Here is a 14,403-nt window from a genome sequence, read left to right as displayed (position 1 = left end):
TGTTTTAAAAGAAAAAACAATTCCTGTCCTCAGGAAATTTATATTCTAATTGGGGAAACAGTATGAATATATAGACATATGGAAGAGTGTGTCAGAACCAGCTTAAACCAACTTTTGAAAGTTGATTGTTCAATTTTCAATATGAGCATACATACTCCATAAAATGATATACACTATATATCAGTGCTTGTTTTATTGTAATACTGATTTCTGGACGTAAGAAAGATAAAAATGTTAATAATGTATATTAAACTTTAAAACTATGTTATACACACATCTTATTTATAGAAATGTTGTTAAATGTTTATCAGAAAACTTCTCTTTGTGTGTGTGTGTGTGTGTGTGTGTGTGTGTGTGTGTGTGTGTGTAGTTGTATATATGTTATATGGGAAGATAAGACCTACAGTAGATAGAGCATGCAATGGATAGAGCACTAGACTTGGTATCAGAAAGACTCATCTTCATGAGTTCAAATCTGATCTCAGACATTTAAGCTTTGTGACACTGAGCAAGTTAGTTAATCCTGTTTATTTTAATTCCCCAGTTGTAAAATGAGCTGGAGAAGAAAATGGCAAACCACTGCAGTATCTCTGCCAAGAAAACCCCAAAATGGGGTCATATAGAGTCAGACATGGCTGAAAATGATTGAGCAAAAAAAAAATAATAATAATAAAATAAAAAAAATATATATATATATATATATATATATATATATATATATATATATATATATTTGTGTGTGTGTGTGTGTGTGTGTGTGTGTGTGTGTGTGTGTGTGTGTGCAAGACAACCTTATAAGGGATGACAGTTGCTGGAGGGACCAAAAAAGGCTGTAGACAGTGTTCTTTGAGCTAATTTTTTTTTTTAAAGCCAGGTATTTTAAGAAGCAGAAATGAAGAAAGAATACATTCCAGGCATGGAGAATAGCCAGTACAAAAGTAACAAAATGAAAATAAGGAAGTAATATGTAAAAGAATGAAAAACTTATGAAGTGGACAAGTTACGAATATCAGAACAAACAACAAAAAATGCTTAAAGGGTTGAGATTTTACTCTAAAGATAATAATTTACATTGAAATTTACTGTATTGGAGGTACCATGGTCAGATTTGTGTTCTAGGAAAATCTCTTTGGCAATTGTGTGAAGGATAGATTGGAGTGGGACAAGGCTTATAGCAGGAAGTTAGAAGTCTCTTACAAATAAAAAGTGATTAAATTGTCTACATCCTTTGACACAAAAATTTTACTGCTATACATATACTCCAATAACGTCAATGACAAGAAAGACTTCATATACACTAAGATATTAAAAGTGGTACTTTGTGGTAGCAAAGAACTGGAAACAATAGATGTCCATCAATTGGGAATGACTATGCAAATTGTGGTAAATAAGGATGATGGAATAACACTTCACACATGCACACATGCAAAAATTTATCATAATGAATACAGAGCACACAGGAAGGCATGTGAACTTTTCCAATATGAATTAAACAAAACTCAGAAAAATACATAAACAATGATTACAACAATTCAACTAGAAAGAACAACTAAATGATGAAAACTGAATGTTACAAAATTATAATGACCAAGCTAAATCCTAAAGAAGTAATACAAAATTATATCTCCCCCCATTATTTTGCAGAGGTGAGGGTTAATGGACATGGATCAATGCATGGAACAATGGATCAATATCAGATTCTTTTGATATGTAGATTGGTTCTGCAAAACTTGTTTTTCCTCATTTTTTATTCAGAGATATACTAAGGAAGTAAATGTACGTGGAAAAAAATTATAATAGTATTTATGTCACTTTAAGGTTTATAAAATAATGATTTCATTTGACCATTACAACTCTGAGAGTTATTATTGTTATTATGATGTTATTATTATCCTCACAACAACTCTGAGAGAGAGATAAGGAAATTGAGGCAGAGAGAAATTAAGTAATTTGCCCAGAATCATAGAGATATTAAGCATCTGAAGCTAGATTTAAATTCAGATCTTTCTGACTCCAAGCCAGTGCCCTCTACAATGCCCTTCTTAGTTACCTCTCCACCCCCTCAAAAAAAAAAAAAATCTGATTTTCAAAAAGTCCATTAGAAAAACTGTTTTTCAAAAAGTCCATTCAGGCAAAAGATGAAAGACTGAATTAGAGTGGTAATTTTATAAGTAGAGAGAAGAGGATACTTGTGGGAATATCATGGAGATAGACACAAGATTTGACAATTGATTGAAATGAGTGAGAGTCATATTTAGGTATTGAATTGAGCGACTAAAGGATGTTGATACTCTCCACATTAATAAGTAAGTTCAGAATAAAGGAGGATTTGAGGAGAAAGAATTTTTAAAATGCTATTTTAGATATACTGAGTTTGAGATGTCCTTGGGACATTCAGGTCTAAATGTACTATATCAAGTTGATGATTTCGGACTAGATCTCATAGGAAAGACTAGAAATGGAAATGGACATATACATATATATGTATATGCATATGTATACACACATATGCATCTGTCTAGAGAATCATCTGCCTAATGATTCTAATTGAACCTATGGGAACTGATAAAACATCTTAAGTGAGAGATTATTAAGAAGAGAAGAGAAACCAAGATAGAGTCTAGAGGTACCCCTACTGTTAGTGGGTTACTTGATGTCAATAATGATCAAGCAAAGGGGACAGAGAAAGTGGTCACACTCCTGCATTATGAAGATAATTTTGGTAGTTCTGCAAAGGATGGATTGGAGAGAGGAGAAAATGGAAGCTGGAAGACAAATCCTGAAATTCTTACAATAGAGATAATCATACTTAAATTATCTCACAGGAGTGTTTTGTGAAAAATACTTTCTACATGGTAAGGCTCTACATAAAGATAAGCTCCTGTGATTCTAAGTGCCTATTTAGGAAATATTTTTCTAAACAATTTCTTTTGTATTCTTCAAAAGGTTTCATGATTTAAAGATTTGGTAATTTTCTTAAAATTTATTTTTTCCCCTTCAGGCAGAGCCTGGGGGGGAGAGGATAGGGAGTAATAGATAAGAAGAAAGAAAAGCTATAACTGGAGGTGTAAAAATGAGTAGATAAGTGAGACAGGGTAAGACTGAATCAATATGGGGAAAAAAAGTGTGATGGGAAAAATCAATCTATCAATCAATAATCATTTATTTAAGTGCCTGCTTCATACCAGAGATTGTGCTAGGCACTGGAACCCAAGGGGATAGAGTCAAGCAGCTTGAAACTCACAACCAGAGTTTAAATTGTAGGATTCTACAGCTGCATAAAGTCTTTAGCATATTCAGTCCAGTTAATTGCTTTCTGTGGGCAAAGTAGGTGAATTCCCTAGTTTTTAGTCTTGCTAAGTAAAGGGAATAAGTGGGGAAAGGAGAGAAAAGTCATTGAGTATGGGATGAATTTTATTTTGCTCCAAAAAAAATTAATGAGATGAAAAGGATTCACAAAATCACATGAACAATAAAACATTCAAATAAAAAAGAATCACAAGACAATAAAATATCCCATTAGCCTTACTCCTTCAACAAAGAAACTAAGCTTGGGATTGTTATCAGTACAACCTTTTGTCCCTGTGAACTTCTCTTTCCCACTGAGTCCTACTAGTATGGCAGAAACATGGCACTGACCCACACCTAACATCATATACAAAGATAAGGTCAAAATGGGTTCATGATTTATACATAAAGAGTGGTATTATAATAAAATTAGAAGAACAAAGGATAATTTACCCTCAGATTTGTGGAGAAGGAAGGAATTTGTGGCCAAAGAAGAACTGGAGTTCATTATTGAACACAAAATAAATAAATTTGATTATATTAAGTTAAAAAGGGGTTGTACAAACAAAACTAATGCAGATAAGATTAGAAGGGAAGCAATAAACTGGGAAAATATTTTAACATCCAAAGGTTCTGATAAAGGCCTCATTTCTAAAATATATAAAGAATTGTCTCAAATTTATAAGAATTTGAGCCCTTCTCCAATTGATAAATGGTCAAAGGATATGAACAGACAATTTTTAAATAAAGAAATTGAAACCATTTCTACTCATATGAAAAATTGCTCTAAATCACTATTGATCAGAGAAATGCAAATTAAACAACTCTGAGGTACCACTACATACCTCTGAGATAGGCAAGGAAAAGGTAATGACAAATATTGGAGGGAATGTGGGAAAATTGGAACACTGATACATTGTTGGTGGAGTTGTGAACTAATCCAACAACCATTCTGGAGAGCAATCTGGTATGCCTCAAGGACTATGAAAATGTGCATATCCTTTGACCCAGCAGTGTTTCTACTGGGCTTATATCCCAAAGAGATCATAAAGGAGGGAAAGGAACACACATGTGCAAAAATGTTTATGGCAACCCTTTTTGTAGTGGCAAGGAACTGGAAATTGAGTGGATGCCCATCAGTTGGAGAATGGGTGAATAAGTTCTGGCATATGAATGTCATGGAATATTATTGTTCTATAAAAAATAATCAGTAGGATGATTTTAGAGAGGCCTGGAGAGATTTACATGAACTGATGCTAACTGAAATGAGCAGAACTAGAAGAAAATTATACACAGCAAAAACAAGATTGTATGATTGTTGTGTCCTGCTTTCTGGAGCCCCTAGGGTGACAAAACATACGGTGCTTTCTAGAACCCCCATGCCGGGTTGGTTAAAATATACCATCTTAGTGAAGGAGTGATAAGGCAAGACTCCTGAGGAGGTTAAAATATGGAGTCCATTTATTCCAAGTTCTTTCACTATTCTATACCCTCATACCCTTATATAACCAAAGCAATACTGTGCATGTGCTAAGTATATGCTGAGCAGTGAGACCACATAAACTTGCTATTATATGTAGATTGACACCTGGTATTACTTTGCCATCTGGTATTCATGAAAGGACCCCGAAACTCTCTGAAAACTCTTTGAGGACAAATTCTCCTTGAATCCTGCCACTGTAAAGACCCCGCCCAAGGACAAACAGCTTCATTCTGTTATCTAGGTGGGGCTGGTTAAGTCCTGGGCTGGAGAATTCCAACCCTATTCAACTAAAGATTTTCTATTCAATTCCAGTTCAAGCTGAAACCCAGCTTTGTAGATAAAAAGAGCCAACTTGGAACTTAATCCTTGCAGAGGAGCTAATATGCCATGCCAAGGAAACTCTCTCTCTCTTCCTAGCATATTAGAAAACTGTGCCCGCTGGAATATTCTCTTTCAGCATTACCCTCTATTTATCCTCACCTACTTCCCTAATGAAACTTTATATCTCTCTGTCCGGACCTTTATATCTTTCTGTTGGGACTTTGCCACTAAGGAACTCATCCTTTCTATTCACGCATAGCAAAGACTGACTTCCCAATGCCAATAAGAAACTTCTTTTTATCAGTCTAGCTTTTCGGGTTCATAAATTCCTTTATTAAGGAACCCTGCAGTGCCAGAGGGAGGGTTCCCAACTCCCTACCCTTGTGCTGAATCCCAAGGGGATTTAAGAGAGCCAAACCTCTTCATTTAGCCTGTCACTAACCTCATCATTTAACAACCTGACCACCAGAAATCCTAATCTCCTCATTTTGGAACCCTGAATCTAATCTCATCATTTGATTCCCTCACCAGGAACCCCAAAAACTAAATCTCATCAGTATCACTCTGCTTCAATTACAACACAGGTTGTCATCACCCCCTGACTTCCCAGGAAGGCTGAGAACCGTTAGGAGAGATGAGGAGCCAAACCAGACAGTATCAGCAGGTTCCTTCTGGGCTGAAGGATCTTATACCTCACCCAGAGTTCCCCCACTCTCTATGGCCTTCTACATATGATGATCAATTCTGATGGGTGTGGCTCTTTTCAACAATGAGATCACTCAGGCCAGTCCCAATGATGTAATGAAGAGAACTATCTACACCCAGAGAGAGGATTGTAGGAACTGAATGTGGATCACAATATAGCATTTTCACTCTTTTTATTGTTGTTTGCTTGCATTTTACATTCTTTCTCATTTTTTTTTTCCTTTTTGATTTGATTTTTCTTGTACAGCAAGATAATTATATAAATATATGTGTATGTATTGGATTTACCATATTTTTTACCATGTTTAACACATATTGGATTACTTAACATCTAGGAGAGAGGGAAGGGGAAAGGGAGGGAAAATTGGAACACAAGGTTTTACAAGGGCTAATGTTGAAAATTACCCATGCATATGTTTTGAAAATAAAAAGCTTTAATTAAAAAAATTAAAATTAAATAAAAGACTAGGGATTTTCCCACAACAAATATGACCCAGGATTGAGCTTGTGAAAAACTGAACTTAAGAGGATTTTACAAGATAGACAATGAGATAGTTTGAGGCAGCTGAATAGTTTGGTGGATAACTTGAACTTGAGTTAGGAATAACTAAATTCAGAATCTGTTTCAGACTTAGGTAACCTGGGGCTCTTACCTAGTTAGTCTTTCAACTAGTAAAATGAAAATAAACTAAATGTCTTATAAATGGCACTTCATCTCTTCTTATGGGGGAAAGAGCATCACTGTTATAAAGGTCTTTCCAATAAAGTTCCATCCCCTAATTCACACTGCTAGAGTAAGTGGATATTAATTGACTAGAAAGTTCCTCTGACATATCTCTAACATCCTTTGAAACTAGAAAATTCAATAGTTCTTTGGAAACAGTGTATCAAACTAAAGATCTATCTTAATCTTTGTATAAGCCAGGCCCTTAAACTTAAAATGAGGAAGATTTGAGTTCAAATGCAGTCTCAAACACTAGTTATGTGATCTTAATCAAGTCACTTAATTTCTGTTTACCTCAGTTTCCTCATTTCTAAAATGAAGATAAAGTATTACTTCCCAGGATTGTTGTGAGTATCAAATGAGATAATCTAATTGTGGAACTCTTAGCACAATGCAGCACAATAGTAAGCATTATATAATCATTTTTTTAAAAACCTAAAAAATCCTAAATCAGACTTGATGCTTGATGATGGTCAAATCACTTAACCTTTGCTTAACTTGAGTTTTCATATCTCTAAAATGAGGGAGGTAAACTGAGTGTTCTCTACAATCCCTTTTAGTTCTAGATCATAATGTTATAACCCTCAAAGTTTATCCTGAGGATCATATTGTGATGGGGATATAGCTTCATCCATCTGTCAGTAACTAATCATGATCATATTTTCTCCAAAAATCAGATATATATTGTTAATAAAAACGAATCTTATCTTAGTCATATTTTATGTATGTACCTAAAACATTTGGAGGTCCATGTGGTGATCATATTTCTGCCTACATTTTCTCCAGTCCATCCTAAATGTTCTCATATTCACAGAGCAGCCTGGCTCATAAGATTTAGAAATATAAAAAGACTTTAAAGATCATGGATTTAGAGCTTATAGGGAACTTTTAGGCTTCAAGCAAAACTTTTTCATCTGTGGGTTCATAACCCCATATGGGATTGCATTACTGAAAGAAGGAATCATGAAAAATTTGGCAACATAAAATGTTTCTAAATGCAGTGACCAAAAATTAATTCAAAATCAAATGGGTAATGAATCTAAAGGGTTTCTGGCAGCACTTGTCTGTGTTGTATTCCATGACTTCACTGTAGTCTTGGTTCTGAGCACACAACATGCACACTTTGCACTGAGTATGCAAAATGCTGCCAGAAACATTTCCATTCAGATTTAAGATGGGGTTGCATAAAAATTTCTGACGCGAAAAGGAGTCATGAGTGGAAAAAGTTTAAGAAGTCCTGCTTTACAGATGAGGTAATTCAAAGCTATTTCACAGAGTAATTAAATAACTTGACCAAGGTCAAACAGCTAGTAAAGTCAAGTCAGAATTTGAAACCAGGTCTTCAATTCCCAAACCAGTGCTTTTCCTACTATAGCAAAATAATATCTAGTACAACCCATTTATTTTACAGAGGAGAAAATTGAAGTCCAGGAATACTGACTTTATCAGTCTCAAACAGGATAGTCAAACCTAAGCCTTCAAACTCTATACCCAATGTTGTTGTTACTATTGTTATTCATTATGGTATCTCACAAAATGGAAAGCCTCTCAAACTTTCTCATTCCTAAAATTCTTCTTAAACCTCATCACAAACCTGGTACTCTCTTCACCTCCTTATTCTCCCAGTTTATCATCCTGCTGTTTTTCTAAACCTTATGTGACTTGAAACCTTTGTTGACTTACTTTCAAGAAGGTCCTTACCCTACTGAACTCCACTATTTACATTTTCTGTGTAATACCCTTTATTATTGTTGGCTCTACTCTTAGAATGTAAACTCCTTGAGAATGGAGATTATTTTTGCTTTGGCACATAATAAGTGTTTAATAAATGCTTATTTATTGATTGGTTAGTGAATCCTTCACCCTCATAATGTCTATCCTCACCATCCAATTTGTTAGGAAAGAATGCAGAGTTGCTTATTGTTTGAAGCAAACAAAATGCCATCCATGACGTGAAAGAGACTAGGGGGTGAGGTAGGTGGTAATATGTTATAAAGTCGCTGTGTTATCTACTATTTTTCCAAACTTCTGCTCATTCTGGATTTTAGCCTTACTGAGACTGCCTTTTAGCTTTAACTGTGCCATGCTTTTGTATCTCTCCTTGGTTCTATGTCCCTGCTTCTATCTTTTGTAGTTGTTCCTTTGTAGAGAGCTTCCTGTGGTTTCTTTTAAGGTCTGGTCCTTTTTTCTTTATAATTGGGATCATTAGTGATTGTATTATTAGAATTTCAGTTTTTAGACCCTGTATCCCTTTTGAGCTGTATTCTTTTTTAGAATATATCACCATGAAATGATGCCTATCTTCTCTCTGAACTTTTGGAAATAATTGTTTCCTAAAGTCTAAGATATATGTCTAGCTTTGTCTAGGGTTTACCTACTTTCTTCTTTCCAAGTTTCAAGACGATAATCATCTTCTTCTAAGATTCCAGTCATTTTTAGATCATCAAATAGTTATTCATTGATTAGAATTACCCCAGAGTAATACTCCTTTCTAATTCTTCAAGTTTTTGAGAAAGGAAAAGGACAGCAGGTCAAGAATTTATAGAATTCTAACAAATGTTCACAAGGTTGGAACTACTATATCTAGATTTTATTTCATTTTGCAATCTATATTCAGAAAGCATCATCCATATCCTCCAGCTGGCCAGACTGTAACAAAGACACTCTCAAGGTCTCTCTTAAGAACTTTAGAACTGATTGTATGACATGAAACACACTGGTATAGGACCGCCCAACATGGCATGCTCTCATAAGAGAAGCATGAATCTCTATAAGCAAAACACAATTCAATTAGCTCAAAAGAAATGTAAGATGTGCAAATTAGAGAAGCCCCCCCAAATGTTCATAGGCATTATCTATGCCTGATGTGTGGCTGAGCATTCTGAGCTCTAATTAGTCAGGCACAGTTGGACACAATTCGACTCTAATATAGTGATGTCATTTTGGTCCTCTTTAAGTACAAAGGACAACAACCTACCAGTATACGTCCTACTTTGCAGAAATGTTGTGAAGAAAATGCTGAGAAGATATTTATAAAGCATTTAATATAGTGCCTGGCACATAGTAGATGCTTATTAAATTCCTTGTTGGTTTTTTTAAGCAGTGTTCCTTTTGTCTTTCTCCCTTTTTTCTTTACCCATATTTTCTACTGTATTTACATACTCAGTTTAATAAATTTTCTATAAATAGTTTTTTAACAGGTAAAGATACAATATTCTCATTCTCTTTTTATTAAACTTATCATGAGTCTCATTTTCACCAAGTTTTGATATTATCTGTAAAATTGTATTTTTCTCTTCATGTTAAATTGTAGCTAGCATTTCAAAACTCCAAAAAAATTGAGGAACCACTAAATTAAAAAGTTATAAATAAAAAGCATAATTTATTCCCTCCACAATGACTTACAGGTATAAAATAAAGTGCTTTCACAAACTTTTCTCTTTAGCAGTTATTTTTATTCATAGACTCTCAGAAATCATAGGAGACTAAGATCACTTCCCCCTTTGGAGTTCCCTAGACATAATTAATAATAATGAAGAAAGAAAGCATTTTTGAGGATACCTCAAAATGTTGCTTTCTTAAAACTTAAGTTTTTTTTGTATTCTTATAAAAATGCATGACTAGGAAAAATGACATTCTTCTATAGTTTTAACAGGAAAATATGGTGATATGACTGGCTGTCCCTTCCTTTGTTCCTTGCATTCTCAATATAGCCTATTACCCAGTGACATGATAAGAATTCCAAACTCACCTTAAATGAGTTGCAAAATTTTTATTTTTCATGGGCATGTAGCATAATCAATTTAATTTCCAGGATTTTTTTCAGGAGGAATTTAAGCAATCTGAGAGAAGGCACCCAAGATAAAAGTATCCCATTTTGGGCTCTTTGCCTAGAAGATTATGTGAAAACTGAACATCTGTTTTCATTGGAGTAACCCAACTTTGATTGAGTAGACATTTGTGTCAGTAATTGAAATAATGCAACACCATGGTATCTGTTATAACTTTTTAAAGGTAGTTTCCTAAAGTTACATAAGTATGAATGTAATTGCTTAAACAATAACTTTTTGCTTTATGAAAAAGACCTCATATAATTTTCCAGAAAGAACAATGGGATTTTTCACCTTTGATAAATGATAAAGGGAGAAGCCCCTAAAAATGTTATCTCTTTCAAATTCAGTATTAAAAACATATGTATTTTAATACAAACACTGGGAATATCTTCAAATGTTTCTCATACAGAAGATATATATATATTTTCAAGAAGGTTGATATTAGTAAATTAGTTAGGTCTCTGCCTCTCAAGGTTTTTGCAAGCTCTCAGCTCTGTGGTACTTTTTTTTTAATCCCTCAAAGTAGTCTATTTGCATAAAATTAAAGGGCACTTTTTAAAGAGATTGTGTATTTCCATAGTCCCTTGAGAACAAAGTAGCAAGGAATAAAAGATAAAATTGTTTCCCTGCCTCTCTGCATTACTTCAGTTTACCTTCATACAGTTAAGGTATTAAGGTTTCTTTCATGCAGAATTGAGATGTGTATTCTAAGCTGATAACATCATTCCTGTCATTTCCATGTTAAAAAGATGTCAAAGTATCTCTAGAGAATTTTGTTTTTCATCTTTCCAAAATACTGTCCAGATGCCCTCTGATATTCTGGGAAATTTATGGAATCAAGTTTTGGATACTCCCTGAACCTTAGAGAGGAGAGCTATTTCCTAGAACCCCCCAGAATGAAATAGCATCATTATTTAGTTTTTATAGACATAGTGACATAGCAATTAAAGGTTTGATCTTGAAGTCAAGAAAACTTCATATCTGACATATACTAGCAATGTGTCTGACCTTCATTGATGGAAGGAGGGTACTCACTGAGGGTTCTCAATTCCAGTGGAATAAATGTTTGGAAGCAAAAGAATACAAAAACATAGTCACAATGTGCATCACTCAATGAATAAGTATTTATCAAACTACTGCTATGTGCTAAGCACTGAGCAGATGAAGAAAAATAAAAGACAGTCCCTACTATGAAGGAGCCTGGTCTAATGAGCAGAGACAATGTAGAAACAACTAGGTACACACAAGTTATATACAGGATAAATTAGAGATAATAAAAGTGTTCTGTAGAAGATGAGATTTTAGCTAGGATTTAAAGGAAGCCAGGAAAGCCAAGAGGCAGAGATATGTGGTAGGTATACTAAAATACGTGGCATCCCAAAAATCTTAGTAAAGGTCTAAGTTCTATTACAACTTTTGGAACATCCCAGATATACTTTCTGGCTTTGAGGTATGACTGTGAAATGCCACAAGGCCACCAAATTCATGTAGGTGCATAGCTTACAAAGGTTATTGCACATATATTTAAATTTGTTACCCAAGTATTGATTGCATGTTACCCAACCTACCTGTAAGAATCACAACTGCATTATAATCTTTTGTTCATTTTTTTTTAAACTAAAAAACCATGCTCTTAAAGAATGTCTTTTCTTTAACGAATGAGCATTAGATGATATAAATAAACTTCAGTTCAACTCAGTAGTACTTAATCTTATAAGGAATTGTTTTTGTTTTTTGTTTTTTGTTTTTGCTTTATAGGGTCAAGTTGTGTTCAGAAATGGAGAGAGAATGGGAACCATCAAATTTACTCAGTTTCAAGGTATGATTTGGATATTTATTCTTTTTAGCTTGTAATCTTTGTATTCATCTTTTTTATAAAAGAAAACTATTTCTACATAGATGTCAGATACAAAAAGATGTCTAATGAAATAACCACATGAAGCTACAAAAAAAATTAATAATGTGGGGTTTGTCTTTAAAATGGCAGTTTAGTTTATTCAGAACACTGTTCTCTAAAGTAATACTTCATCAGGTTAGAAACCTCTTTCTACCTTATTCCAATCATATAACTCTGTGACAAGCCTCCAGTACTATCAAGACTACCCAAAATAATTGGCAAATTTATTATCTAGAAATATTATATTCAGCAAGTTTGAAGTGAACATCTCCTGTTTGTAATAATTAAAATATTTATGTACTGCCAAATGCAGCATATACCAAGATTTTTAATATAGTTTTAGTTCTTCTCCCCTCCTTCCACTTTTTATAATAGGAAAAAAATGCATCAAGATTTTTGAGGCACTCAGTTTTCATCATAATTACTCAAAGGAGACAGTAAAAGAGTGATAAAGTAAATAAAACACTGAATTTAGAGTAATAGCACCTGGATTTGAGTCCCAGCTATACTATTTACTTAATTGTATGAGCCTGAATAAGTCATTTCACTTTTGGAAAGTTCAAGTTTCTCATGTGTCTTTTTTTTTTTTTATCCAGCTGTGTCTTTGTCAGTATGGGGAACTTCTAGTGACAAAATAAAGCACTCTACCAATTGAGATAAGGAACTATTCTGTATCTTATAGTCTTAGAGGGGTGCCTGATTTACTATGAGGTTAAGTGAGTTGTCCAATTGCACAACTACTATATGTTAGAAGCAGACTTGAATTCAGGTCTTCCTGGCATCAAGGCAACTTTCTATACAATATACCAAAGTTTTTTAAACTGTGGGTTGTGTCCCTATATGAGATCACATAACTGAACATTAGGGTTGCAAAATTATGATTTATTATGAGTAAATGTTTGATTTGCATATCTATTTTATGTACCTATACATCCAAAATCATGTAAAAATTTCTTGGACTAAACAGAGTTACAAGTGGAAAAAGTTTAAGTAGTCCTGCACAATACTATACTGTCCTTTCTTCTCTGACACATAGCAGAAACAGCAATATTTGAACTGTACTATTTTCTCCTGAATAATGTTGTTAAGAAAAGGCTAGTAAAAGTTATTATAATTATATTGTTTTTACTCCCCTTCTTATCTACCTTCTTTCTTTTTCTCCCAGACCTAATACTATCATTTTGGGAGAAGAAATTTTTAGGGGAAATGTTTTCCTAGTATAACTGTTCCCATTTTTTTTCATTTAAGTTTGCAAACAGTGACCATAGCTGCCAACACATTCTCCTCAGAGGCTCTACAATATCAATCAGTCGCACAGTTGGAAAAAGAACATTTTCCTTAGAGACAATATTTAACACATAGTAGAATGAAGTTTATCCTTGAGAATGACAATCAAGGGTTAAGAAGTAGAAAATAACCCCTGAGTGTTAGATACTGGCTTAGGTAGGGAATAAGTAGAAGTGAGAGACCATGTTCCTGCTTCCTTCCTTCTGACTTGTGTCTCCCACCTCTCCAGAGCTGTCACTTCAGCACTTAGAGGTAGTAAATTGTGACAAGTACTGCTGAATAGACTTCACTGAAGAGCAGAATAAACCTTAAACTTTTCTGTGGGAGGATCAATCAATCAACAATGGACAAGAATTTATTAGTACCTACTATGTGTCAGACATTATACTAAAGCTAAGCTGGGGATAAGGTACAAAGAAAGAAACAGTCCCTATCCCCAAAAAGCTTACATCCCAATAGGTGAAATAACAAGTGCATATAAAAATTCATATACACATAAATATAAAATTAAGAGTGTCTTCAGCTGTTCTTGCTTTGTATCAAAAAAATATTGTATCAAAAAATATCTGAAACTTGAAAGGAAAGGAAATATTCCTTTAAATTTTCTCCCCTCTTCTATTTCAAACACACTGATACAAACAACTTTCCTATTGAGAATTTCAAGTTAAGTAGTTATAAGTCAGAACTCAATTCTTCCTTTTTCTCTTTCCCCCATGATTTTAGAAAAATATAAGAAAAAGGGGAGAAAAATATGGTTGCAAGTCCATTAGCAATTCTAATAGCAATGTATAAGCTCTTTGACATCAAAGTGAGTCTGTATGTCCCCAGTGCTTTCCAATTTAGTAATTCAATTCAACAAGCATTT

The 14,403-nt window shown here is 34.0% G+C and overlaps 1 protein-coding gene across 1 annotated transcript in view; it reads left to right on the top strand.

Moving 5' to 3' along the window:
• GABBR2 (gamma-aminobutyric acid type B receptor subunit 2) overlaps positions 1-14,403 on the top strand; it is an 802,190-nt gene that overhangs the window by 594,246 nt on the left and 193,541 nt on the right. The window contains 1 exon segment of the mRNA XM_074281401.1: positions 12,113-12,173. Within this exon segment, the coding sequence (XP_074137502.1) occupies positions 12,113-12,173 (61 nt within the window).

Source organism: Sminthopsis crassicaudata, chromosome 1 (assembly GCF_048593235.1).
Source record: "Sminthopsis crassicaudata isolate SCR6 chromosome 1, ASM4859323v1, whole genome shotgun sequence".
Taxonomy (NCBI): Eukaryota; Metazoa; Chordata; class Mammalia; order Dasyuromorphia; family Dasyuridae; genus Sminthopsis; species Sminthopsis crassicaudata.
This window is presented reverse-complemented; position numbering and strand designations above follow the sequence as displayed.